Raw genomic sequence first — 26,955 nt, forward strand, 5'->3', positions numbered from 1 at the left:
TCTTTAACACATGAATGTGTTCAATATTGGCAAAAGAACATGTTGCTACCAAAACTGAAATAAGATCCTTGAAACAGAAAGGATGTTGCCATGGAAAAATGAAGTAACACTCAGTGCAGCTGTGATGCATTAATGAATAGGATATTTTTTTAAAAGATCATTTGTGTTTGGTGTGGCTCAGAGGGTCCCAACCAGATGGTTTCCATGAACAGGATCTGACCCCCGGCTTGAGGACTTCTTACTGGCAGATTACTTCATTTTCTTTCCCTTGGATTGTCAGATCCTTACATTAATGCAAGATTTACTGCTGTAGATTTATATTCAGTTACATAAATCACTCAACATTTTACATTAAAACCACAATTTTAGACATACAGTTTAGCAGTTATTTAAAAAGTGCAAAAAGATTTATATGATAGCTTTAATATAGGTTATTAATGTAACTTAATAATGACTTTGAACTATTTGGATTATGTATATGGAGATTCTTTGCCCATCAGTAAAGGAACCTATTATTTTCCTTTCTTTAATCTATTCAGTTGTCATTTACCTTGCTATTTCCTACATATTCAAATAATTCATTCCAATGATCTAAGTATTTCTTATTTAGGTAATTGATTTTTAAAATATGTTGTATATTATTTCAGAATTCTAGTAGGGAAACTAATAGGGATTTCAACTGTTATTTGACTGATATAGTGAACTTCTGGTTAAGGTAAAACTGCAACTGCCCACAAAGTGCCTTAAGAGCACTGAGAAGTTATATTAGTGTCTTGTCTGGTATTGTATGACCAATATGAATCAGAATCAGGATTTGAACCCAGCTCTTCCTGGCTTTAAGGGTAATTCTTTATCCATTATTATCCATAATATTTACTGACTTATATGGGCTTACATTTAATAACTTGTCAACTACACAGAGATTTGTTTTTTTTGTTTGTTTGTTTGTTTTTAAAGCTATTATTTAGCCTTCTTGACTGAGATCAAGCTAATTAGAGAAATGTATAAATCAACTTGCATAAAAATCTTTGCATGTTTTAAATCTCTATATAAACATTAGTTATATTTTATCTCTTATAGTTTTAAAAGTATATGATATTTCTCTTGAACTATGAATTCTGCATATTTTACACAATTTGAGTAGATGTAGTACTTTATTCTTAAGCTGATGAAATTTGAATATCATGGATGTGATGATTGTGTATTTTATACAATTTTGATTCTGGCATTTATCTTTAAGCAACAAAGTACCTGCAGGTTATGTGTTATGATAATTCCTGGAGCTATGATTTTGTTCATGGAGCTATTCCTCTACTAGTATAGTATGTACCCATCTATTACCTAATAAATGGCTTTTGAAAGTTGCTTTACTTAAAAATTTTATTATCCTACAGCACTTTGAGGTTTGTTAAACTGGTTCTTGAACTATGAATTTACATGTAATCTGTTGCTTGTTTTGTCCTTTGAACCCTTTAAACTAGGTAAAGATCTATCTTTACTTAAGTAAACTTCAGGAATCCAGGATCGTCTCTACACTGATATGAAGAATCAGGATGTTAATAGGATGTTAGTAGTTCTGTGAGATACTTGAAATGTACTTAATGTGTTTGTACATGTATACGTACATACATACATACATACATATATATATTTAAATAAGCTTTTCTGATAAGGATGATAACTTTGTCAGTATTAATATTATTAGTCCTTAGTGCCAAGTATCACTGACTGAGAAAATGCTTTTTGTTTGCATTTTTAAATCTGCATAATTTTAACCATGTTTAAAAATCTAAATGTAATGTGTCTGTAACAAGATAGAATCACTTCTATTCCAGTATAAATAAAATACATTCTGGGATCTTGGATCAATAAACTACTTATCAAATACATAATTAATTTCATTGTCTAACTTAAATAATGCTATAATAAGAAACCAGCTCAGACGTCATGTAACAGCATATTTATTTTTTCAAAATTCTACTTAGATTTTTCTTCAGTGAATTCATGTCAGTTTGTCAAAGCAAAACTGCTCAGAAATGTTGAAGTAAAGATGAATATCTGTGCTTTATTTGCCAGGCTGGCAAATTATTTATGGTATCAAGGAATTCCAACCCTATTACATATTGTTATTGTTCTCATGAGGGAATATATCTGCTCTAAGGAGAGGAGTATCCCAGTATATTTGTGTTTAGCTATCTTTCAGAAAATATGGCCCCATTACTGATATGAATTCCCAGAATATTTGAAGATTTATCAGGCGTTGTTGAGTTATAAAGCAGCAAACCAGTTTTTGTTTTTATCACATCCTTAAATAACAGTGTATGTCCAAAACACTTAGAAGAAACTAACAAACATATTTTGTTTTTTCTCAAGAAAGCATTCAAGTGTGCAAGCTGTTGAGGCTATTTGATATCCAGGTGCAGAGTATTACTTGTAAGAGCCAACTAAGACTAACAGACGTTAGTCTACATTGCCTCCGAATTAAGAAGTCATGATGAGTTCAGTCTTTGGTTTGGGCTTAGTCAGCCTTGCTTAAAGTCTCCAAGGATCTGGCAAAATTATCAGAAATTTTCCATAGTAGACTTAGTAACAATATTGTGTAGATGAGGGAGGGGAAAATTTTCATATGAATTCATATCATAGTTCCCAATGTGAAGAATGACAAAAGATATAAATCTTCTACTTTTTTATTGTTTTCTTTATTGCCATTCACAAATACAGTCAAAAATGCCCACACAAATTATAGAATATCTAGTTTGTTGTGAGCATGTCAGTATATAACTAAAGGATTTGCTCATTCAGACTGGCTAGAATTTGAGCTTGGACCTTTTTCCCTTATATTTTAGTCTGTAAACTACAAAGGAAAGGAAGAATTCACACTGAAATAAATCTTTTCAGAAAGTAACAGCATATAAAATGCTAGTCATCTCTAAGGCCTTAGCTGGTGCTAACAAAAGCTAATGAACTGCAAAAGAAGGAGGATTTTCTCACCTTTTTTGCCAGCACATTTTCTAACTCAATCATGTTTCTTGGAAAGAGCTGTGGAAAGGAAGATATATTTTCAGCTTATGTGGCTGTGCCCTTTTGATCAATTTTATAGACAGAAACAGCACCTTTTCACATAATATTTTTTTACCCAGTAAATATGACTTAGAAAGACTTAGCTTCATGACATTTCTTTGGTAGTGTTTTGCTTTCATGTTTATTCTAGTGAAGGTATTATAAGTGTATTTTTTAAAAATTTAGTCTGAGTCCTAGTCTGTGAAATATTTTTATTTCCTTTTGTTTTCCAGCTTGAAGTACAATCCTGTTGTGTATTCATTCCAAATGACAGCCTGCCTTCCCCTAGTACGATTGTATCTGGTGACATCCCTGGAACAGTAAGAAGTTGGTACCATGGACAAACCAACATGCCAGGAACCCTTGTTTTGTGTTTACCCCAGATAAAGGTTATTAGTGCTGGACACAAGTACATGGAACCTTTGCAAGAGATTCCATTTGTTATCTTGCGACCCATTCTTGAAGAAGGTAAACTTATTAAAAATCTTTATATTTTTCTCTTTCATATATATTGAAGTTTATGTAAATCATTTTTCTGACAGCAAGGTTTTTATTGCTCCAGGTAAGTGAACTAATATTGTATCGGCATATGTATTATATGTACATATATCCACACATATAAAAACATACATGCTGACTGAAAAAACTATATATGTTTGATTCACTACTATAGTGATTGAAAGTCTTTTTGGGGGGTGAGCGCAATTTTTGTGTAGAGTTTTTCCTTTTTACTTCATATATTAAAGAATAATGATTAGCTATTTAAAAGGTTATTATTTATAAAACCATTTTGCACACATTAAATCACTGTTGTATAAATGCTGTTATTGCTGTTTTCTCTTAAAAAGCTAAAGCTGTGACTTTTTTAAAACTAAATATACTGTCTCCACATTTCACTACTTTATACTTCAGCATCTGTGTCTATGCAGGACACAATTTATCCCTTCATAGCTTATTTTTTTCCTATTTATTTCAAGGTAATTGTACTTTAATGACTATTTCATGTAATCCTGCCTCTAAAACTAATAATTCTTATTTTACACAAATTCCTATCTTTACCAATTTGCATTTAATTTCTTTCTATCTATATAGAAAGCTGCAAAGGTTTTTTGAAACAAATCACAAAGTAAATAATGTTAAACTTGTATTTTAACAACAAGCTTAACTTTTTGAAAATGGTAGGTCAACATTTTGTTCATAATACTATTTTGTTAGTGTATGAATCCTGTGTTTCTCAGATTTACATCATAATATTGATATTGGGAAGTAGACCACATTCTTTATAGCTTGTTACTCGTAACTTTCCCTGCCTATTTTCCTTACCTGTTTTTTAGAAGTCTAGATGACAGTCTTAGAAATTTTCTTGTATGCTATAGAAAATGAAATTTAACTTTCTCTAAGTTAATGTAGACACATGGTAATGAATGCAGTTATTATAGAATCTTGAAGTCATAAAGAATCTTGGGAGTGATCCAGTCTCCTTACTTCCATCCCATGTAGAAATTTCTTCAACAACTATCTGCACATTCCTATCTTTCTAAGAATTTACCAGGGACATAGAGTTAATGATTGATCAAAGCAACTTTTCTCCTCTTATCCTGTGTCAGTCATATCTTCAGTCTCACCTAGAACTTTGTACTTCTCTAATCCACTTATCATGATGTGCTGGATCTTGCTAGCACCTTAATGCCCACACCAAAGATCAATTATTAAGAGTTTACCACATGCCAACACTGTACTTGCAATACAAATACAAAAGCAACAACAAGGAACTTACATTCATATGGAGGAACAATACAAGTAATAGAGTTGTTACTGGGGATTACTTTTAATTTTGTTTAATTCATTCATCCTTTCATTCCCCAAAACATAATTGAGTGGGTTAGATCCTACATTTTCTTAGATTTAACCTCCTCTACTTATTCTTCATATTAGCTATCATCTTACTTCAGTCTTCTGTCCTTTTGGTCTTCTTCAGCCCCGTCAGCATTATGTCATTAACATAGACATAAATGCCTTGAGAAAATGAGGAGTCTTTCAGGCTTCTTTATATCAAACTGGCATTGTCAAGGAAAACTGAAGTAACTCTTGAAGAAAGAAGATATGATGAACTCCCCTTCCCATTTGAAAACAAACTACTTTTTTTTTTTTTTTTTGGTTATTTGCTTGCATTTTATTTTATTTTAAAATAACTTTTTATTGACAGAACCCATGCCAGGGTAATTTTTTACAGCATTATCCCTTGCATTCACTTCTATTCCGATTTTTCCCCTCCTTTCCTCCACCCCCTCCCCCAGATGGCAAGCAGTCCTATACATGTTGAATAGGTTACAGTATATCCTAGATATAATATATATGTGCAGAACCGAACAGTATTCTTGTTGCACAGGGAGAATTGGATTCAGAAGGTAAAAACAACCCGGGAAGAAAAACAAAAATGCAAGCAGTTTATATTCATTTCCCAGTGTTCTTTCTTTGAGTGTAGCTGCTTCTGTCCATCCTTGATCAGTTGAAACTGAATTAGCTCTGTTTATCGAAGAGATCCACTTCCATCAGAATACATCCTCAAACAGTATCGTTGTTGAGGTATATAATGATCTCTGGTTCTGCTCATTTCACTTAGCATCAGTTCATGTAGGTCTCTCCAAGCCTCTCTGTATTCATCCTGCTGGTCATTCCTTACAGAACAATAATATTCCATAATGTTCATATACCACAATTTACCCAGCCATTCTCCAATTGATGGACATCCTTTCATTTTCCAGCTTCTAGCCACTACAAAGAGGGCTGCCACAAACATTCTTGCACATACAGGTCCCTTTCCCTCCTTTAAGATCTCTCTGGGATATAAGCCCAGTAGTAGCACTGCTGGATCAAAGGGTATGCACAGTTTGATAACATTTTGAACATAGATCCAAATTGCTCTCCAGAATGGCTGGATGTGTTCACAATTCCACCAACAATGTATCAGTGTCCCTGGAAAACAAACTACTCCTAAATGTATCAGTCATTGTAATAAGGAAAAAGGCATTAATGAGTTCAGTCACCCAATAGCTTGGACCTGGGCTACCTATTCTATTATGATGACAAGGTTAGAAGAGACTGTTAACATCAACTTTGTTGAACTCTTGATTACCTACCAAGGTATTTGCCTTGTAGGATATTATAAAGGGAATTAGCATAACAAAATACTTCAGTCTTCTTTATCTCCCTCACTAATGAGGAAATATCTTTCTTTTACTCCTCCTGAAACTTTTTTCCTACAATCCAAAGTGGAAATATTTCTTACAATGAGCTTCATATGGTGAGTTGAGACAAGTTAAAATTTGGCTATACACACAATAATTAGCATAGAAGTTATTTTTAGTGTCCTTGTAGATACTGACACCCCAAAATTCAAAATATCCATTCCTATGATATAGTAACTCTGGTCACCTATGATAATTGTAATCCAAACAGAATGTCTTCCCTCTTACCTTCTCTTAAGCAGAGATACTCCTTTCAGTGGTCTTACCTCCTTTCCTTCTCTTTCTTCTCCTTTTTAACCCCATGTTTCAAGAGTCATACCCAGAGTCTTCACTGGGAGAGATAATTATCATCTTCTGCTCAGCCTCATATATTAGTGCATGATAATGCATCCTATCAGTCCTAGATTCTCTTTTGAGGTCAACCATATTTGTACAAACTGTTTTGATTTTTCTCTTGAATTTCACAAATTTCATTAATTAAAATTTCCCAATATATATTGTATTTTCCTTTCATCCCTAGAGTTTCTATTTGTTTGGAAATCTAATTTGCTGCTCAGATTTCAACAAGTGAATCTCAGGTTTTCCAAGTCTGTGTGATTTACATGACAAAGGACCCTGTAGCTAGAACTTAACACTACTCCAGAAAGTAGAACTTAGTTGCCCATAAGACAAGCTAATCCTAGGGGTAGAGGAGAGACTATGTGGGAAATGACATCAATTCTGTTTATCCAAAATATCTCTTTTAAGAATTTGACTTCTTCCTTATAGTATTGGAGAACCAGTTGCAGAGGGAATTCATCTTTATGGGGCCAACTATGCTGAACTCTCCCTCTTAACCATTTAGAGAGAATCAAAGATGGTTTCCATCTGGGACTTTTCACTGATTTAACTGACTTTGCAGAAGCAGATTTTCTATGAGCTTCTCAAGCCAGTGAATTCTGTATCAAGCTAAAGATCAGGATTGCTACCCATTAACTCATACCCTCATTAATCACTATTTTAATGATTCATTAGGTTGCTATTTTTAACTCATGTAACCTCTTCAATTCCACAGTGGTAAAAATCTACCTACCTTCTGGATTTAAACAATGTAAAAAAAAAAAAAAAAGATATCAATTAAAATTATTGTTAAAAAGAAATAAATTTATCTTATAATAAAATTAAAAATATTGCAATCTCTAGTTGCTAATTTGGAAAATTACTTCTTCACATTTAGCACAGAAGTAGCATTGTTGGGGCAGAAGAGTATCTCCAGATGGCTGTAGGAATTTGGCCAAACCCCCATATTTCCAACTTTTCAAAGAGAGAGCTTTTTATATCCTTTGAGATCAACCAAATCCTAAGGATGGCCTCCTTGCCTCCTTAAAGAGAAATAAATTCACGTTCATTTTTCCTGCCACATTCCTTTTTCTCTTCTATAGTGTTGTTAATAAGCGCTTATTTCCATTAAAACAGTTAAGTGAGGGCAGCTTGGTTGCACAATGGATAGAGCACAAACCCTGAAGTCAGGAAGACCTTAGTTCAAATCTGGCCTCAGATACTTGACACTTCCTAGCTATGTGATTCTAGGCAAGTTATTTAATCCCAATTGCTTCAGGGAATAAAAACCACTTAAGTGTATGATTTATTTGGACAAAGCATACTTTCTAATAAATATACAAAATATATCTCAGTTCATTATATTCCTCACAAAACAGTTATAATTTATTAGGTGTTAATTGAAATAAGAAATATTGGTCAATTTAAAAAAATTATTAAACTCCTGATATGTGACAAGCACTGTCCTAAGTAAGTGTTAAGAATGCAAAAAGAGAGGCAAAAGACAGTCCTTGCATCAAGGAGCTTACAATCTAATAAAGGAGATAATGTGCAAAAAAAAAAAAAGGTATAAATTTCACTATGTGAAAACAGTATATAGAGAGATAAGACAATACAGAACAGAACTTTAATATTTTAATCTAATATTTCATCTTTTTTGCTAACTTTATTTTTATTTTGTGGTTATTGCATTATATTATTCTTTTGGATCGGGTGGTGGTTTTTTGTTGTTTTTTTTAATTTTTACTCCCTATTACCTAATACACATCTACTTTAGTTTCTCTGAAATATAATAATATACTTTTTTCTCTCTGTGTTTCCAGTAAATGACTTTTTTTTTTCTTTATGAAAAAATGTGCTGAATTTCTTATTTTCTTAAGAATAATCAAGTAATAAGTTAGTATGTTTTTGGCAAAACAAAGATTTTTGTCCTTGTGCTAAAATTTCTTTGTAAAATATGATTTGTACCTATTCCATGATTTGTACTCAAATTTTTATGACCTAATCATTCCAGGCTAGAGTGGCATTATTCTAGATACAGTATTGATGTTTGCATTGATGTTTTAATTCAGCAGAGTTATTGAAAGCCATGTTATATACAAAATCTTATGGTATGGGAAAATAATAAATAAATGAATATGAACAAGGTACAGGCCTTGCTTTGAAAAAACTAGATGTCTACTTAAGGAGATGAGATAAGTAAACTAATAAATATAATACCAAGTAACATGTACCAAATATCTCTGGAGAACAGCAAGCAAAATGCTTTTGTATTATAGAGAAAAGAAGGGGAAGTTGAATAAAAGAATGCTTTGTGAAAGAGAGAGTATTTGATCTTTACCTGAAATGATGTGTTGGAATGTGACAGGCAGAAATGAGAGATAATCTTTGATCCAACAGTGTCTCTATCAAATATCTATCCCTAAAAGATCATAAAAGAAAGAAAAGGGACCCACATGTGCAAAAATGTTTGTGGCAGCCCTTTTTGAAACTGGAAACTGAGTGAATGCCCATCAGTTGGGGAATGGGTTGAACAAGTTATGGTATATGAACGTAATGAAATATTATTGTTCTGTAAGAAATGATGAGCAGGCTGATTTCAGAAAATCCTGGAGAGACTTACATGAACTGAAGCTAAGCGTAGTGAGCAGAACCAAGAGAACATTTTACACAGCAACAAGATTTTATGATAATCAACTGTGATGGACATGACTCTTTTCAACAATGAGGTGATTCAAGGCAATTCCAATGACTTGTGATGGAGAGAGCCATCTGCATCCAGAGAGAGAACTATAGAGACTGAGTATGGATCTAAGCATAATTTTTTCACTTTTTTGTTGTTTATTTGTTTGCTTGGTTTTTTCCTCCCTTTCTTGTGTTTTTTTCCCCTTTTGATTTGATTTTTTTTTTTTTTGTACTAAACTAGGGTTATATCTGCAGTTTCAAGTCTGGGTGCAAGGGAAAATGGTGATATATTTAGTAGGTATAGGAAATTCCCCAGAGACTAGAGGTTTGCTAGCAGTATTAAGTTTAGTTTGAAATATGTTGAGTTTGACATATAAAAAGAACAACTAAGTGAATATGATGGGTGTGCACTTGGATATGGGTCTGTCAGGTAAGGTACAAGGTTTATCTGCTATTCACCATGCTTTTTTTTTTTTTTTTTTATCTTTACTTTTTATTCTTCTTGACTTTCTGTCAACTCCCTCTTCTAGTTCTTCTTAAATGACAAAATACTATTAAATTCCCATCTTATTTTTCTAGTATGTCATAAAAGATATAACAATTATAGAGGTCTCCATTTTTAAAGCTTAGACATTCTCCAAATTACTCTAGAAGTCAGTTAGCCAGGAACAGTTAAGTTTATTTTGAGCTATTATTCAGCAGCACAAACCAGATGGAGAGGGATAGAATCAGATTTAAACTTCCAAACTCTGTTCATCAGACTCCCTAGGAGGATATAAAGTGGCAACATAACCAACCAGTGAAACATAATATAGAAAATAGTTCCTGACCTAAGTTTTTGCTCTCACTGGCCAAGTGTCCTCTGAGGAAAAAAAGACCTTTTCAAGAGATTTAAATCTTTACTTGGAATGGAAATGTCAGATATGGTAACTTCTAATTATCAAATTGGATTTTCTACATTGTTTTCAAGGGAATATATAAAGAACTTGTGTGCACCTACTTATGCAAAAAAAATCATTTATGTACATGATAGTACATTATTTTGCACATGTCTACATTTAACATGTGTAAACAGTTCTTGTTCATTTGTAGTAACATATTTATATATTCTTGTATCCTAAACTCTTATTTGATACAAAGGTAGATAAAGTAGATCCCATTTTTTCTAAGTAATTGAAATGAGTCTTAGTTCCTTTAGTTCTGTATCTTTGCCATATACTGTCAAAACAACCTAAGATTGTGCATGGTGATACTGTACGTCCCAGGATCCAAATTTTTTGTTTGTTGTTTTTCCTGGAAGATAGATAGTAAATTTTAACTCAGATCATAGACTTAATAATTTAAGATATGATTATGGTAATTTAAAATGATAGCACATTCTATCTGTAAATTGTGCCTTGAGTGCTGGTTTTCTTTTGACTGTCAGTGATCACCTGAAGTTAGGAGACTTGGGTTTTAGTCCTGAAGTTATATGACCTGAAACAAGGCAAAGAGGCCTCATTTTCCTTTTGCAGAAAATGGAATGGAATTAATTAGACAATTTGACAGCTCACAGGTGTCCATGTATGTTTTGTGGGTTTTCTATCACAGGTATATCTTATGAAAAGAACTACTTTTGGAATCTTCTTTTCTGGAGGCAGAAATTCTTGAAAGTTGCAATTCTTAGAAATCAATACAATTTTTTTTCATAGAAATTGTAACCTCAGATGTTGTTCTTTTAAAAGTATATTTCTTTTCTTTTTTTTTTTTTTTTTGGTAAGGCAATTAGGGTTAAGTGACTTGCCCGAGGTCACACAGCTAGTAAGTATTAAGGGTCTGAGTCCAGATTTGAACTCCATTCCTCCGACTTCAGGGCCAGTGCTCTATCCACTGCACCACCCTGCTACTTGTTGGAATCCTTACTAACTGCTAACTAATTAGAGTTGATCTAATCTTACAAGAAGATTTTGGCCAGAACCTGAAACAAGATACTAAGTAGAACTAATTAATACAAGGCTTGTGTTCACACCTTTACTCATTGGAGTCCACAAGTATGCTAGCTTCACAAAGTACACTTTCTAACTTCAAGGGAGTCCACACCTTAAAGCTCTTTGGGCCAGAGAGCACTATGGGAGAAAACCTATAATCCCATTCTCTCAGAAGGTTCACATATAAGGCGAGACAACCATTCCAGAATACATTTTTTCCTCTTGGCTGGCTGGTCGCAGAAGAGAGCTCAGCTGGACTCGAGAGGAGCGACTCTGGTGGCAGACGAAGGGTTGGACATTCCATCTCTGTGTTGGTTGGAGGCTGAAGAACGCAGAGGCAGAGGCTGAAGGACAGAACCTTTGGATTTGGAGACATCCAAAGGGCTCTAAGCCTCTAAACCGGCTGTGCTTTGAGAAGAATAAGAACTCCAACATTTGAACTCATAACAGCTACTCTTTAAAATATTTTTAAAGTGAGGGTAGAGAGTGGGAGAATATTGATATAAAATCTTTAAAAAAAAGTTTTCATTTATATTTTCTGTTTCTTGTTTCACCATAGTAGAGCTGTCGCAAAAGTGCTTCCTATAAATATTTTGGAGTGTATAGGTATTTTCTTTTTATTGATTGTCTACCTGAGGTGCAAGCTTAGTAATAGAGATTCTGGTTCAAAGAGTGTGGATATTGTAGTTATTTTATTTACATAATTCCAAACTTTTCCAAAATGGTTGTACCACATCATAGATCCATTAGCAATGTATTAGTATATCTATATTTCCACTATCCTTCCCACATTGTCTATTGCCTTTTGGGGTCATTTTTGAATATTTTGCAGTTTTTCTTTTGAGAAATTTGTCCATAGCCTTTGATTATGTATCTATTATTTATTCATGTTTAACTTTGTATGTTTCTCTTTACTCCTGTATTTGAGCTTCAGAATTTCTATATAACTCTGGTCTTCCAGTTTGATTAGTTTGTTTTATGTGTTTGTGTTCAAGTCATTGATAAAAATGTTGATTTGTATTTGGACAAGGACAAAATCCAAAAACAGTACCATAGAGATTTCTTTGAAGTTGTTATCAAAAAAGTTATCAGTAATTTCTTAATTGACAAATCTAATGATCTTTTCTTAGTTCTTATTCTTCTTGACTTTGACAGTGTTGGTCACTTTTTCATGTTGTATCTTCTCTTTTTTCTGAATTTTCATGACACTATTTTCCTGATATTTTTTCTATATGTCTGATTGTTCCTTTTCTGTCTCCTTTGCTGGTTTATCACATATCTAATCTTGTAAACATAAATGTTCATCAAAGTTTTATTCTGGATCCTCTTCTGTTTTCTCTTTTTTAATGATCTTCCTATGCATTGAATTATCTCTCTGAAAATAACACACATATCTATATAATCAACCCTAGTCTCGTTTGCATTTCAGCATGTGGAAAACAGAACTTTTCTTTACTCCAAACCTCCATATTTCTATTTAATGCACCATTATTATACCAATTCTCCAGATTCCTAACTTGTTATTATTCTTTATATCTCACTCTCTCTCACTTTACATATCTAGTCACATGACAAAATTTGCCATTTCTAATTCTGCAAAATCTAACCTCTTCTGTCTATTCACACAGCCAAGTTCATCTATTCACACAGCCAAGTTAAGTTGCTTATTTAGATTATTGCAACATCCTCTTAATTGGGCTTCAGCCTCAAGACTTTCCCAATTCTAGGCCATTGTTCATCCCCACCCCTCTGCCTAAAGCTTTTTCTCCAGATCCCACTGTGGCTGCTTATCACCTCTCAGAGGAAAATGTAAACTTTTTTATTTAGCTTTTATAACTTGAGTCTAACCTATCTTTTTGGCTCTGTTCTCTGAGATCTAACTAGAGTGATGATCTCTCTATTCCCCATAGGAAGCCTATTTCCGTACCTTTTCACTGATCATTCCTCCTTGCCTGGAATGCACTGTTTATATCTCTTTCTGGAATCTCCCTTTTTCTTCTAATGCTGGCCAAGCCCAAGCTTTAACAAAGTCTTTCCTGATTCTTCTAAGTATAAATACCATTTCTCCTAACAATCTTGCAATATCCGCTTTATATTTATCGCTGCATACTTAATTGTGTGCATATTTTTTCCTTGATATAAACACTTTTTTTGAGAGTTGCTATTATTTTGTTCTTTATATTTTTATTCCTAATGTCTAGCATTGTGCCTTTTGTACAGTAGGGGCTTAATAAATCTTTATTGATTGATTCTTTTTCAGTTTAGATCTATTAATGATTACTCTTTCATTTTCATCTTTTGGTGGACTTTTTAATCAGCTAACTTCATCTGTCCATCTCCATCTTATCAACATAGGAGTCTTTATCAAAATTCTTGTCAGATTTCATTTAAATCTGTTGTATTCTCTTTATCATTAATGGTAGCCAATAAAAATGTAATCTACTCTAGTCAGACATTATTTTTGTTGAACTTATGCTGTCTTGTAGCAGTCATTTCTACTTCTTATAATGATCTCTAGAATTGTGCCAAGAATCAAAGTGAAACATACAGAAATCGATTTTAAAAACTGAACCCACACTTCTCCTTTTTGAAAACTAGGACACTATTTGCCCAACTCTACTGTTATGGGCCAGAACTTGAAACAAGTTGCTAAGTCAGTGGAATTGATAGTGACAGTAGTTATTTAGCATGGTGCTTAATAGTTCTCTAATTCAGTACATGTACTTAGTACTTACTATAGTTCCACAAGATTCATACCTATGATGTGAGAGGATATAAGCTCGTACAAACTCAGCCAAAATCAGAACTCGGGAAGACAGAGACTGTGGTGGTCCTCCTGCTTCCCCCACAGAAACCAAGACACATTCAGGAGGATCTCAAGAAGCTGGCAGAGGCAAAGAACGCAAAAGACTGGTGGCAGGAGCTCAAGCTTTCGGAACCAAGGAGAGAGATAGGGCTCTAAGAAAGCTAAACAAGTCCCAGGAAAGGAGACAAGCCTTGGAAAGAGACAATAAAGGATTTAGACTTTAATCCCTGGCTGCACTTGTGGTGATTACTGAACTGTGAAAGGAAGGCTGCCTCCAGAAACCTCAAGGAAACCCCAAAGAGAGTATATTACATTTTAGAGAAGAATATTACACTGTACCTTCATCAAGACCTTTCCCATTTTGATATAATTTCCCAATTTTTCAAAAGTTACTAAAAGTGATTCATCAGTCATACCTACAAGTTCCTTTATTAATTTAACATGTGTTTCATCTGCCCCTCCTGTTTTCTATCCATTGAGTGTATGAGTATATATCCATATTTAGAGTATCAATTTTCCATTAACTGTTTTAGTCTTGCACTAAAAAACCTCCATAGAAGAGAAAGAAAAAGTGAAAAAGAAGTTAAGTAGTTTTGCCTTCTCTCTCTCTCCAATTTTTTTCTCTTTTTAAAGTGAAGACATTTTGAAAAGCCTACATGCATGTAATTGGTCTGTGGGGCCTTAATAAACATCCCTTTGTAACAACATTATTGGAAAAAGCTTTTTTTTTTTTTTTTTAATAATTGTGATTTTGTTGTTGTTGTTGTGAAGACCAACATAATGTGAAAAATTTCTAAGTTCATAAGGTTACTTTTCTAAAATTTTGCAATTCTTGGATACCTATAATTTAAAATCAGTTTATAGATTTATTTCATTTTAATTATAATTGCCTTTGTGAGAGAGGTATTTTCTAATGTACCCAAAATCATTGTAGGTAAAGGGTTTTGGTCAAAATCAGTATAGTGAATTACACTAAAAAGTAGTTTCACTGGGGATCACAGACATAATTTGCTAATAGCTAGCTAATACCTCTCCGCAGATGGGTTGCTTGTTATATTATACCTAGTATAAGGTTTATTTTTTCTTCTTGAAAAAGTTGCATGCATCTTTAATAAAATATTTTGACAGTAATGGAGTATTGAGATCATTCATAAATTAAAGTTTTGCTATTATTGGATCAAGTACATTTTTATAGAAACTGATGGGAAAATTGTTCATCAGCTATGAAAAACATGAGGGATACTTTTCCATGTAATTCTGGTTCACCTAAGGAAGTTTATATATTGTTCCGTTTGGGGTTGTTTTTATAACATATTTTGATCACACTTTCCATTCTGAAGGATGGTGGTATACTGTTGCTATGATTTTATTTCCACTATAACTCACCAGCTTTTACTTTAATCTTTAAACCATGCATGTAAGCTGGTTGGGAGAAGAGAGCATAGAAGAGGAGATACCCCAGATGAGAAAATCTTAATAACTTTAAAAATTAAATCTCTTCAAAGCCATGTTTATTTAGTATATATTAAAAAGCATATTCCCAAATCACCTAAACATAAATTAATAAAATTGACAAAGAAAACATTATCCTTTTGTTTTCTTATATATTAATGTTAAATCAGAATCAAAGAACTCTGAAATGGTTTTATACTTGTTATTCAGCATAATTAAATTCTTACAGTTGTATAGCTGAAAGGATTTTAGATATCCTCTAGTTGAACTTAATCATATTAATGAATAAGAATTTGACTCAGAGAATTTAAGGGTAGCTTAAGTTACTATTAAAAATAGATTAGTAGCAGATTCCACACCAGAACCTAGGTTTTCTGATTTAGAGTCCCATATACTTGCTATTGCACAATAATAAGCTGCAGTTAGATATATTATCAAGCTTTAAAGGTAAAGAAAAGGAGGGAAAAATCATAGTGCTTGTTTTCACCATTGTATCCCTTTTTTAAAAAATTCTATCTTTTACTTACATGATGATAATACTAATTGGGGCCTTCTTTTATTGTTGCCTGACCTACTACAATATTCTTCTAATTGGTCTCTATGCTTTTAGCCTTTGAATCTCTGAAGTTTATTTTTTATTTTTTAATAAAACTTTTTATTTTCAAAACACATGCATTGATAATTTGACAACATTGACCCTTGCATAGCCTTTTGTTTCAGATTTCCTCCTCCTTACCCCCACCCCATCCCCTAGTGTTAAAATATATGTTAAATCTAACATGTATAAACATTTATACAAATCTCTTGTTGCACAAGAGAAATCAGATAAAAAAAAAAGGTACATAAATAAGAAAACAAAATGCAAGAGGACAACAATACCCAGAGTGAGAATGTTGCATTGTGATCCACATTCAGTTCTTGCAGTCCTCTCTCTGAGTGTAGTGTGTGTCTTTGAAGTTGCTTGTTTGATAATGTAACTCTTGTGATCTGAATTTATTAGTGATTCCCTATTGTGTCTGGGCTAAATGTATAAATTCTAGCACTTACATGTTGGAATCCTTACTAACTGCTAACTAATTAGAGTTGATCTAATCTTACAAGAAGATGTTTTGGCCAGAACCTGAAACAAGGTACTAAGTAGAACTAATTAAGACAAGGCTTGTGTTCACACCTTTACTCATTGGAGTCCACAAGTATGCTAGCTTCGCAAAGTACACTTTCTAACTTCAAGGGAGTCCACACCTCCCTTAAAGCTCATTGGGCCAGAGAGCACTATGGGAGAAAACCCATAATCCCATTCTCTCAGAAGAGGCAGATAAAAGGCCAGCGATGAGGGATCTATGGCAGAATACATTTTTTCCTCTTGGCTGGCTGATCGCGCTGGACTCGAGAGGAACGACTCTGGTGCAGAGAACACTTTGACGGATTTCAGTGGAGCTACGCCAGAAGCCCTCTCTCCGCGGCAAGTTGGTGGCTGGGCTCCCCAGAAGGAGACAGAGACATTCTCTGTATTGGTTGGAGGCTGAAGAAAGCAGAGGCAGAGGCTGAAGGACAGAACCTTTGGATTTGGAGACATCCGAAGGGCTCTAAGCCTCTAAATCGGCTGTGCTTTGAGAAGAACAAACTCCAACATTTGAACTCTAACATTTTGGCGCCCAAGCGTGGGAACCAAGGACCCTACTTTCACTGAAGAAGTCTCCAGTGACCAGGAACTGAGTGAGTACAACCTTTTTTGGCTGAAATGGGACAGATCCTAGGTAAAGATTCTTCATCCCCCACCCCAACCCCCCCAACCCCAGCCCCACCCAGGAGTGGTGCTATAGAAAGCCTGCTTAAGCTGATAGAAGATCAAGGGCTACTTGTAACTTGGGGACAAGCAGCTAGACTTCTGGCTACATTAGAACGCACCTCCCCTTGGCTCTTAGAGGAAGAGAAAATCTCTCTAAAAAACTGGGCATTGGTTGGTCAACAGCTCTCCGCATGTTACAATGAAAACGGTCCTGTTCAGTTTCCATTGAAGTATTCTTTTTATACAATACGATACAGATGCCCTTAAAATACCGTACTTGTTCTAGGAGAAAAGGAAAAAACTCTAGGGATAGCCAAAGGGGGAAGCCTGAGATAAAGGAGGAAGACAAAGAACAGATTAATGGCCATATCCCCACAGGGCAGGGAGACTTAAGTGAGGCTCAAGGGCGGGGTGAATCTGAGGCAGCCTCAGCCCCACCTGAAGAGCAGGCAATTGACTCTCCTTCATCAACTCCACCCTCCTGGATGGAGGGAGGAGGGGTAGTGGGGGGGGCAGTGACAACACCAGCACCTCCCCTCCAGTATCCAGCACCTCCCCCCCAGCATCCAGCACCTCCCCCCCAGCATCCAGCTGCTCCTATGAGTAGATTACAAAAGGGACTAATTAAGGCCAGAGAAGAAGGGAAAAATGTATCAGAATTTCAACACCACATTTTTCCTGTAATTCAACAATTTAATTCTTCAGGTCAAGAAAGTAGAAGATACTCACCTTTTGATATAGAAATCCTCAAAGACCTGAAAAAAGACCTGCGCACTCTTTATGGGGCTACATCAGCTTATGTTAAGATGCTATTACAAAATTTGTCTTTTGAAATCTTGACCCCTAATGACTGGAAATCTATAGCAAAAATATGCCTAGAACCTGGACAGAACTACTTGTGGCTTTCTGAATATAGTGAGCTCTGTAGGATACAAGCCCAACAAAATATTCAAAGTGGAGTTCATACGGCAATCACCTGTGACCTACTAACAGGTACAGGTCCTTATGCAGATGTCGCAGCACAAATTAGTTATTCTGTAACAGCATATCAGCAAATTGCTGATAATGCTATCAAAGCGTGGGCTTCTCTTCACAATAAAGACAACAAGGGGGGGCCTTCACAAAAATAACACAAGGGCCAAATGAACCCTTCGCTGACTTTGTGGGACATTTGCAGACAGCTATCATAAGAACAAATGGAGAAAATGCAATAACAGACATTTTGATAAGGCAACTTGCTAAGGAAAATGCTAATGAGGTTTGCAGAAGAATTATACTAGGACTGCGCAAGGATGCTCCTTTAGAGGAACTCATAAGACGCTGTGCCACAGTGGGCACAGGTGCCTTTTATAGCCAGGCTATGATGCAGACTTCCCAAAATCCAAACATGAGAAGACAGAGTCCCTCTTGGCAAGGGACTTGCAGAGAGACTCGTAGATGCTTTCAGTGTGGAAAAGTAGGACATCTGAAAGCTCAATGTTGGTATAAAGATAGAATGGGAAAACAAGGTAGGAGAACAAGACCCCAAACCTCATGTCCAAAATGCAACAGAGGCTTCCATTGGGCCTCCGAATGCAGACAGATTCAGGGAAACGAGATGAGAGGCCCAGCCCCAGGGCCCAAGGCAAAAAACACTTGGGGCATGATGGCAGCCAATGGTGCACCCAGAGAGTGCCTAGAAGTCCAGTACCCAGACATGACCAATCAGCCAGAAAGCCATATGATGGGAGAAGGGGATTACACAGTCAACCAGCCAGGAAGCAACCTGATGGCAGAAGGGAATTACAATTGGGGAGAATAGAGCTGTATGCAGCTGGGACAACTGAGATACCTCCTGGAGAGGTGAAATCTGTTCCTCTCCAGCCTATGGATCCCCTACCTCCAGGCACAGTAGGCTTGACCATTTCACCTCCTTGTATGTACAAAACAGTGTCCATCCACACACTGATGTGGGAAACTGGGGAATGTGTAGATAATATCCCAGTCACTAATACAGCTAGACAATGTGTGACTTATCACCCAGGAGACGTAGTAGCATCAGGTTTACTCATACAGAATCCTAATAAGCAGCCTCGTGATAGTCACCCAGGTTCTGACTCCAAACCACAAAATCCAGGAATATACTGGACATCAGCAGTAATGGCTGACCGACCTATGCTCACTATCTATATAAATGGCCTACCATTGGAAGGATTGGTAGACACAGGTGTGGATCGTACAGTTATTAGAGGTGCCAGTTGGCCCAGTCACTGGCCAAAGATTAAAGCAGACACCTACATGTCATGCGTAGGAGGATCAATAGCAGCTGAAATTAGTGCTGCCCCTATGAGATGGACTTTTGAAGGCGAAACAGGAGTTTTTACTCCTTTTATAGTTGAAAAAATCCCCATCAATCTGTGGGGAAGAGACGTTTTACAACAATTGGGGTTAAAAATGAGTACTTCGGTTTTTTAAGCAGGGCTGCTGTTGAAGGCCTGCCAACACTTTCACCTATTCCTATCCAATGGAAAACTGATACACCAGTGTGGATAGAACAGTGGCCCTTAAGTAGCGATAAAATTCAGGCCTTATTAGATATAGTACAGGAGCAGCTTGAACAAGGGCATTTACAATCTTCTCTAAGTCCTTGGAATTCACCAGTGTTCTTTGTAAAAAAGAAATCGGGAAAATGGAGGATGCTCACTGATTTAAGAAAAGTGAACGAACAGATGGAAACTATGGGAACTCTTCAGCCTGGACTTCCATCTCCTACTCAGCTTCCTAGAGAATGGCCTCTTTGGGTTATAGACATCAAGGATTGTTTCTATTCCATTCCTCTGGATAAGAAGGATATGAAGAGATTTGCCTTTTTGGTGCCCAGTGTCAATTTAGCTGAGCCTTATAAAAGATATGAATGGACGGTTTTGCCATAGGGAATGAAGAACAGCCCCACTATGTGTCAAATGTATGTTGCTGCTGCTCTTGCTCCAATGAGAAAAGCATTTCCAAAAGTTATGCTATTACATTATATGGATGATATATTGGGATGTGCACCTGAGGAACAAATGCTAGAAGCATGTCTACAAAAAACCATAGAAACACTAAGATACTACAAACTTCATATCGCTACAGAAAAAATTCAAAGACATGCTCCTTTTCAATATTTAGGATATGAAATATATCCTAAGGCACTTACACTACAAAAACTGTCTTTAAGAACAGAGAGGTTGAACACCTTAAATGATTTCCAAAAATTAATAGGAGATATCCAATGGATGCGTCCAGTATTAGGTTTAACTACCAATCAATCGCAACCCCTATATGACATTTTAAGGGGAGACACTGCTTTAAATTCACCACGCCGGCTTATAAAAGAAGCTCAAGAGACCTTGAGAGAAGTTGAATTGGCTTTATCCAATGTAGTTGAGAGAGTAACTCAAAAACCCTTGGAAATATCAGTTTTTGCTACGAAAGAAGCACCCACAGCAGTCCTTCATCAAGGAGACAGTGTGATAGAGTGGGTGAACCTCCCAGCACAACCAGAACAAAGCCTTATGCCTTACCCAGTGCTTGTGGCTAGGATTCTCTTAAAAGCCATTAAGCGAGCAGTACAATTATCTGGGACAAGACCTGACAAGATATACACCTTCTATACAAATGCACAAATTAATGTATGCTGTGAAACCATCCCAGAGTGGCAAATTTTTTTGGCCATGGCTCCAAATTTTGCACATGGATCTCCATTAAAGATAACCAGAATACTGCATAATTGGCAATGGATTTTTGAGGAGAAGGTTTCTAAGGTTCCTCTTGAAGGACCAACCATTTTTACAGACGCAGCCAAACAAAATATTTGTGCTGTATACTCTCATGATCTAACCGTAAAAAGAGTAGTCAGAACTCCTTTTCAGTCCACTCAGCAGAACGAATTATATGCGATCATGCTAGCTCTCACTTATTACCCAGGTGACATAAATATAATATCTGATTCAGCCTATTCAGTAGGTGTGGTACAAAGAATTGCCACAGCCCAAATAAAATTTGCAGCTTCTAATATATATCAGCTCTTTAAGGAACTTCAAGAGCAAGTGAGAAAGCATCCAGGAAAGATTTATATCCTGCATGTCCATTCACATAGTGGACTTCCAGGTCCTATTTTTGATGGAAATTCAAAGGCAGATAGCCTTTTAACTATGTTGGCCAGTACGCCTTTATTTCAGGAGGCCCAGGAATCCCATTCTAAATACCATCAGGCTGCTCGAGCTTTGCGTTTACAGTTTGGGATTACAAAAGAAGAAGCCAGGAGCATAGTAAAAAGCTGTACAGCTTGCCTTCCCTTCCAAGCTCCTACACTGCCTCCAGGGAAGAACCCTCGTGGTTTGAGACCCAATGAAATCTGGCAAATGGATGTGACCCATTATAAATCTTTTGATCGTCTGTCTTTTATCCACGTTGTGGTATGTTGGAGTACAGGGTCAACTTGAACCTACATTTCCTGCTGACAGGGTCAACTTGAACCTACATCTCCTGCTGAGTAAGGGGAGTATGAGGCCCTTGGAACAAGCATGTGACATGTACACACTTCCTTAGGTTAAGACACTTAGTCATTAAATTCTATATATACAGCCATAAGACACATAGTCATTAAATTCTGTATATAGCCATACCACCATAAAAGGAAAATTCCACATTTAGTCTTGTGATTAGAACTCGCCGTTACTTAAAGAGTATATAAGTTGTAATATGCCCGGACTGTATAAGCAAGCAAGCAAGCAAGCAAGCAAGGAAGCCTGCCGCACCCTTTCTGCACCATGTAACCGATCCCTGAATAAAGCACCATCTTGACTCCACGGCGCTCGACTCAGTGCATTTCTTCCTAGTTGGAAGCCGGTGACGACCGAAGACCCCAGATAGGTAGGTAAGTAGAGGGCAGATACTCCTCCCACAATAAAGGCACGCCAGGAACCCCACAGTGGTAGACACCTTTTCAGGATTCACTTCTGCCTCACCAGCAGCAAAAGAGACAGCCCGAGTAGTCACTGAATTCCTCATGCAAGCATTCGCAATTATGGGTGTGCCACAAGAAATAAAAACAGATAATGGACCGGCATATACCTCCAAACATTTTGAATACTTTTGTGCACAGTATAAGATTTTACACACTACTGGCATACCCTTCAATCCTCAAGGTCAAGCAATAGTAGAAAGAAGAAACAGGGACAGTAAGACACTCCTCCAAAAACAAAAGAAAGGGGGAGCCACGGGTAACCCTAGAGAACTTCTAAATTTAGTTCTCTATACCATTAATTTTTTAATCTTTGATAAAGATGCACTGGCTCCAGCAGACAGGTTTTATAACCCACCAGAAGAGCAGTGTCCAGTGCGAGCAGCTCCACTATCTTTAGATAATCGCCAGGTGATGTGGAGAGATCCAGAAAGTGGTGAATGGAAGGGACCAGATAGGCTAACTGCTTGGGGGAGAGAATTTGCTTGCATCTCTACATGTGGAGAAGGAATCAGATGGGTGCCGACGAGCCGCATTCGCCTTGTCCATCGCAGAAAGATGGAGCAGACCCTTGAAACAAAGGAGAAGACCCAAGAAATATCGGGTGGTTCTGTTGCTGATTGTGCTCACCATTGAAAGAGCATAGCTGACAAGAAGACTGTTAAAAAGACTTTTAAATATTCAGGAATCATTGGATTTCCTAACACAAGATGAAACTGTTTTAGTTCTTGAAAAACCAGCAAGAATCATTGGGTTCCCTGAGATGAAAAATTGTTGATGAGACTTTTTGCAGTACTTCAGAGCTTACAAGAATTATTAGATTCCTGGCACATGAACTAATGGAAGTTCATTCCATTGGACTATTTCTTAGGACTTATGGACATGTGTAAATTTTCAGATTGATTCTTGTTATTTGTTACATTACTGTATGGACTATTTCTAGGACTTATGGACATGTGTAAATTTTCAGATTGATTCTTGTTATTTGTTACATTACTACTAGCCTGTGTTATATTGCTATGTGCTCATGTAAATTATGTATAATGCCTCCCATATTGATGGATTTATGTATACCATGTATATCTGTTACAAAGTTCTGGCCCATATTGATGGATTTATGTGTACCCCCTCAGAAACCCCCTATGTTTTAAAACAAAAGAAAGGGGGAGATGTTGGAATCCTTACTAACTGCTAACTAATTAGAGTTGATCTAATCTTACAAGAAGATGTTTTGGCCAGAACCTGAAACAAGGTACTAAGTAGAACTAATTAAGACAAGGCTTGTGTTCACACCTTTACTCATTGGAGTCCACAAGTATGCTAGCTTCACAAAGTACACTTTCTAACTTCAAGGGAGTCCACACCTCCCTTAAAGCTCATTGGGCCAGAGAGCACTATGGGAGAAAACCCATAATCCCATTCTCTCAGAAGAGGCAGATAAAAGGCCAGCGATGAGGGATCTATGGCAGAATACATTTTTTCCTCTTGGCTGGCTGGTCGCGCTGGACTCGAGAGGAGCGACTCTGGTGCAGAGAACACTTTGACGGATTTCAGTGGAGCTACGCCAGAAGCCCTCTCTCCGCGGCAAATTGGTGGCTGGGCTCCCCAGAAGGAGACAGAGACATTCTCTGTATTGGTTGGAGGCTGAAGAAAGCAGAGGCAGAGGCTGAAGGACAGAACCTTTGGATTTGGAGACATCCGAAGGGCTCTAAGCCTCTAAATCGGCTGTGCTTTGAGAAGAACAAGTACTCCAACATTTGAACTCTAACACTTACATCCTTTCACATAATATTCTGACTACAGTCCAACTTTCTAGTCTGTCTGTATTCAGCTTCGCTTCTTGTTGTTCTTCACACATGGCATTTTTTATCCTGACTGCTTTTGTTCAGGCTTCTTCCTAGGTTTGTAATGTACACCTGCATACCCCTGCCTCTTAGATTCTCTAATTTATTCAGAGCTCAATTCAGAAGTTGTCCCCTACATGAGATCTTTTCTGATCCCCCAGTTGGTATTTTTCCCCCTCCAATTCCCTCATTTTTTTTCATATTTTATATTTATTTGGTATTCACATCTCTTCTCTCAGCCACCCACGAAGAAGGTAGACTCCTCAAGTGGAGCAGTAATGTCAATTTTCCATTTTTTTCTTTATTTCACCAGCACCCAAAAGATTCCCCTATTTCCACTTCATTAATTCCATAAATTAATAATTTCCAATTTTAATTCAAAAGGATACTGGGAAACAAATATGCCTCAGATCAGTGATTGTGGCCTTTTAGCCAGGCAATATCTTTAATAGTAGTAAAAATCTTTAGTTCCAAGATATTATTGTTCTGCTTTGCTAGCTTTTTGATTTATTATTTGCCATGGAGGTCAATTCTACTGTATCTACCATGTGGCTCATTGGGATGGCAGAGCTAACAAAAGCAACTCCTGAGGTGCTGATAGTGCAATGTCATTAAGAAGCCCCAGCTTTTCAGATCTGAGATTTCCTTTCACCCTCAATATCAACTTTCACAAGTATTCTTCCAAGTTTGCTGAATTACTACTCTTTATGTTTTGTCTTGTCATCTAGCATACATCTCTCCATCTTGTCTACAGCTAGAAGACCCTGCTGCACAAAGACATTAGGCACTCTGTCTGTGGACTTACATACCTGATCATAGGGCTTTTGATGGCTATCTAAACTCAAACTCGATAATAATAGGAATCAATAATATGATGTTAAGTGATGAAACTAAAATATGCAAAGGCTTTGTGTGTGAGAGAGAGAAGCACTTGGGGTTAAATGTCTTGCTGGGGTCACGCAGCTAGGAAGTGTTAAGTATCTGAGACCAGATTTGATCTCAGGTCCTCCTGACTTCAGGTCTGGTGCTCCATCCACTGTTCCTTAGCTGCCCCTGTGCATAGGCTTTTAAAGCAGCAGTTTTTCCACAGGGACATTATTCAATTCCTTTCCCTCTTCCTACTTTGGACCAGAAACCATTATATCCTCTTTTTAGGGTGAATTCTTGTTGTACCTTCCTTCTCTTAAATGATTCAACCTCTGTGGGGAAGATGAAAACCTTATTTCCTTCTTTGTATAAGTTAAAATATACTAAACAAAGACCTCATGCTACTTGAATTACTACTTGGTCCTACTTTTTGTATGCATAAGGAGTCTCAGTCTCCTAAATTCATGTAAATGATATGTTCTTTACTGGTTCTGTTCCAAATTGTCTGATGGCTTCTATTCAGTATCCTTTCCTGGATAATAATTGACTCTCACTTAGAGCTTATTGTCTCCTAATAACCTTCTTGGATCCTCTATTCTTTACTTTACTCCTCTCTCTCTCTCTCTCTCTCTCTCTTTCTCTCTCTCTCTGTGTATATATATGTATACACACACACACACGTATATTATATATATGTATGTATGTATATAGTGATGCAGTGAGCTCTGTTAGATTCAGTAACTATCTCTATGAAAATTACTCCCAGTAGACTTAATCTCTCAATCTTGTATCACAGAATTATTTGCTAGATATCTAGACCTGGAAAGTTTTCACTAGCATTCAGAGTATATAAAACAGAACTAATTATTTTCTACCTCTAAACCTACTTTACCTCCATACATTCTAATTTCTATTGAGGACACCACCATCCTCCTGTCATCTGGTTTCATAATTTTGGAGTCCACTCTTCTTTTTTTTTCTTACCCCTTATATCCCAAATAAGGCCACTTATTATCTCTTACAGCTCTACCACATCACTCATCTCTTATCCTCTATCACCAGAACCATTTTCAATGTCTTCTAATTGGTCATGCTTCTTCTGTTTTTCAAAAAATATTTTTTGAATTAAATAAATTGAATTAAAATGGAAATAAATTTATTAAATTAAATATTTATTGAAATAAATAAATTTATTAAATAGAGTTAAAATAAGAAAAACAATAGAAAAAGAAAGACAGGAAAGGAAAATAATCAAATAGAACATTGTCACATGCCCAACAGAACATCAGAATTCCATTTCAAGAAAGCATATATAATAATAGAAGAAATTACGCTTATAATTATCTATCTTTGCTTCTTTGCAGGTTATTCTTTTGTTCTTTACTTTGTACTCATTCCTCATTCTTTTTTTCCCCTTTCATCTCCACTGACTCCCCCAAATAAATTATAGCCAAGTACAAACATTTTTATACATATATACATACAAGCATACATATTTTTTCACAACCATCCATAGACCCACACACATATCCATATAATTATATGGATACACACTCATACACACACTTACCTGCATATATAATCACATATATCCAGACATACACACACACACACACACACACACACACACACATATATACATTTGTATGTACCTATTTTTACCTATATGTAAACATGCATCTAAAACAATATCAATATAACTGACATATAATATAGATTTCTCTCGTGATTGACTGCTTGATTGATTTGATTTAATTCCCATTTTAGCCTTATTTTAAAAAATCTCTTTGATTTAGGTACTATACCTATTATTACACCCATTTTCCTGATGAGATAAATGAGATTCTTTGAGTCTGTGATTTGTGCCAGGTCTTGATGCAAAAACATTGGAGGAAGGATCAGTACACATGTCTTTGTAACTGATTCCAAGCTTAA

At 36.1% G+C, this 26,955-nt stretch overlaps 1 protein-coding gene across 2 annotated transcripts in view; it reads left to right on the forward strand.

Annotated features, from left to right (window-relative positions):
• Positions 1-26,955, forward strand: part of VPS13B (vacuolar protein sorting 13 homolog B) — a 1,012,351-nt gene that overhangs the window by 489,013 nt on the left and 496,383 nt on the right. For both annotated transcript variants that reach the window (XM_051970918.1, XM_051970917.1), the window contains one exon: positions 3,294-3,528. In XM_051970918.1, coding sequence (XP_051826878.1) covers positions 3,294-3,528 — 235 coding nt within the window. The remainder of the gene's footprint in view (positions 1-3,293; positions 3,529-26,955) is intronic.

The sequence above is a fragment of the Antechinus flavipes genome, chromosome 1 (assembly GCF_016432865.1).
Source record: "Antechinus flavipes isolate AdamAnt ecotype Samford, QLD, Australia chromosome 1, AdamAnt_v2, whole genome shotgun sequence".
Classification (NCBI taxonomy): domain Eukaryota; kingdom Metazoa; phylum Chordata; class Mammalia; order Dasyuromorphia; family Dasyuridae; genus Antechinus; species Antechinus flavipes.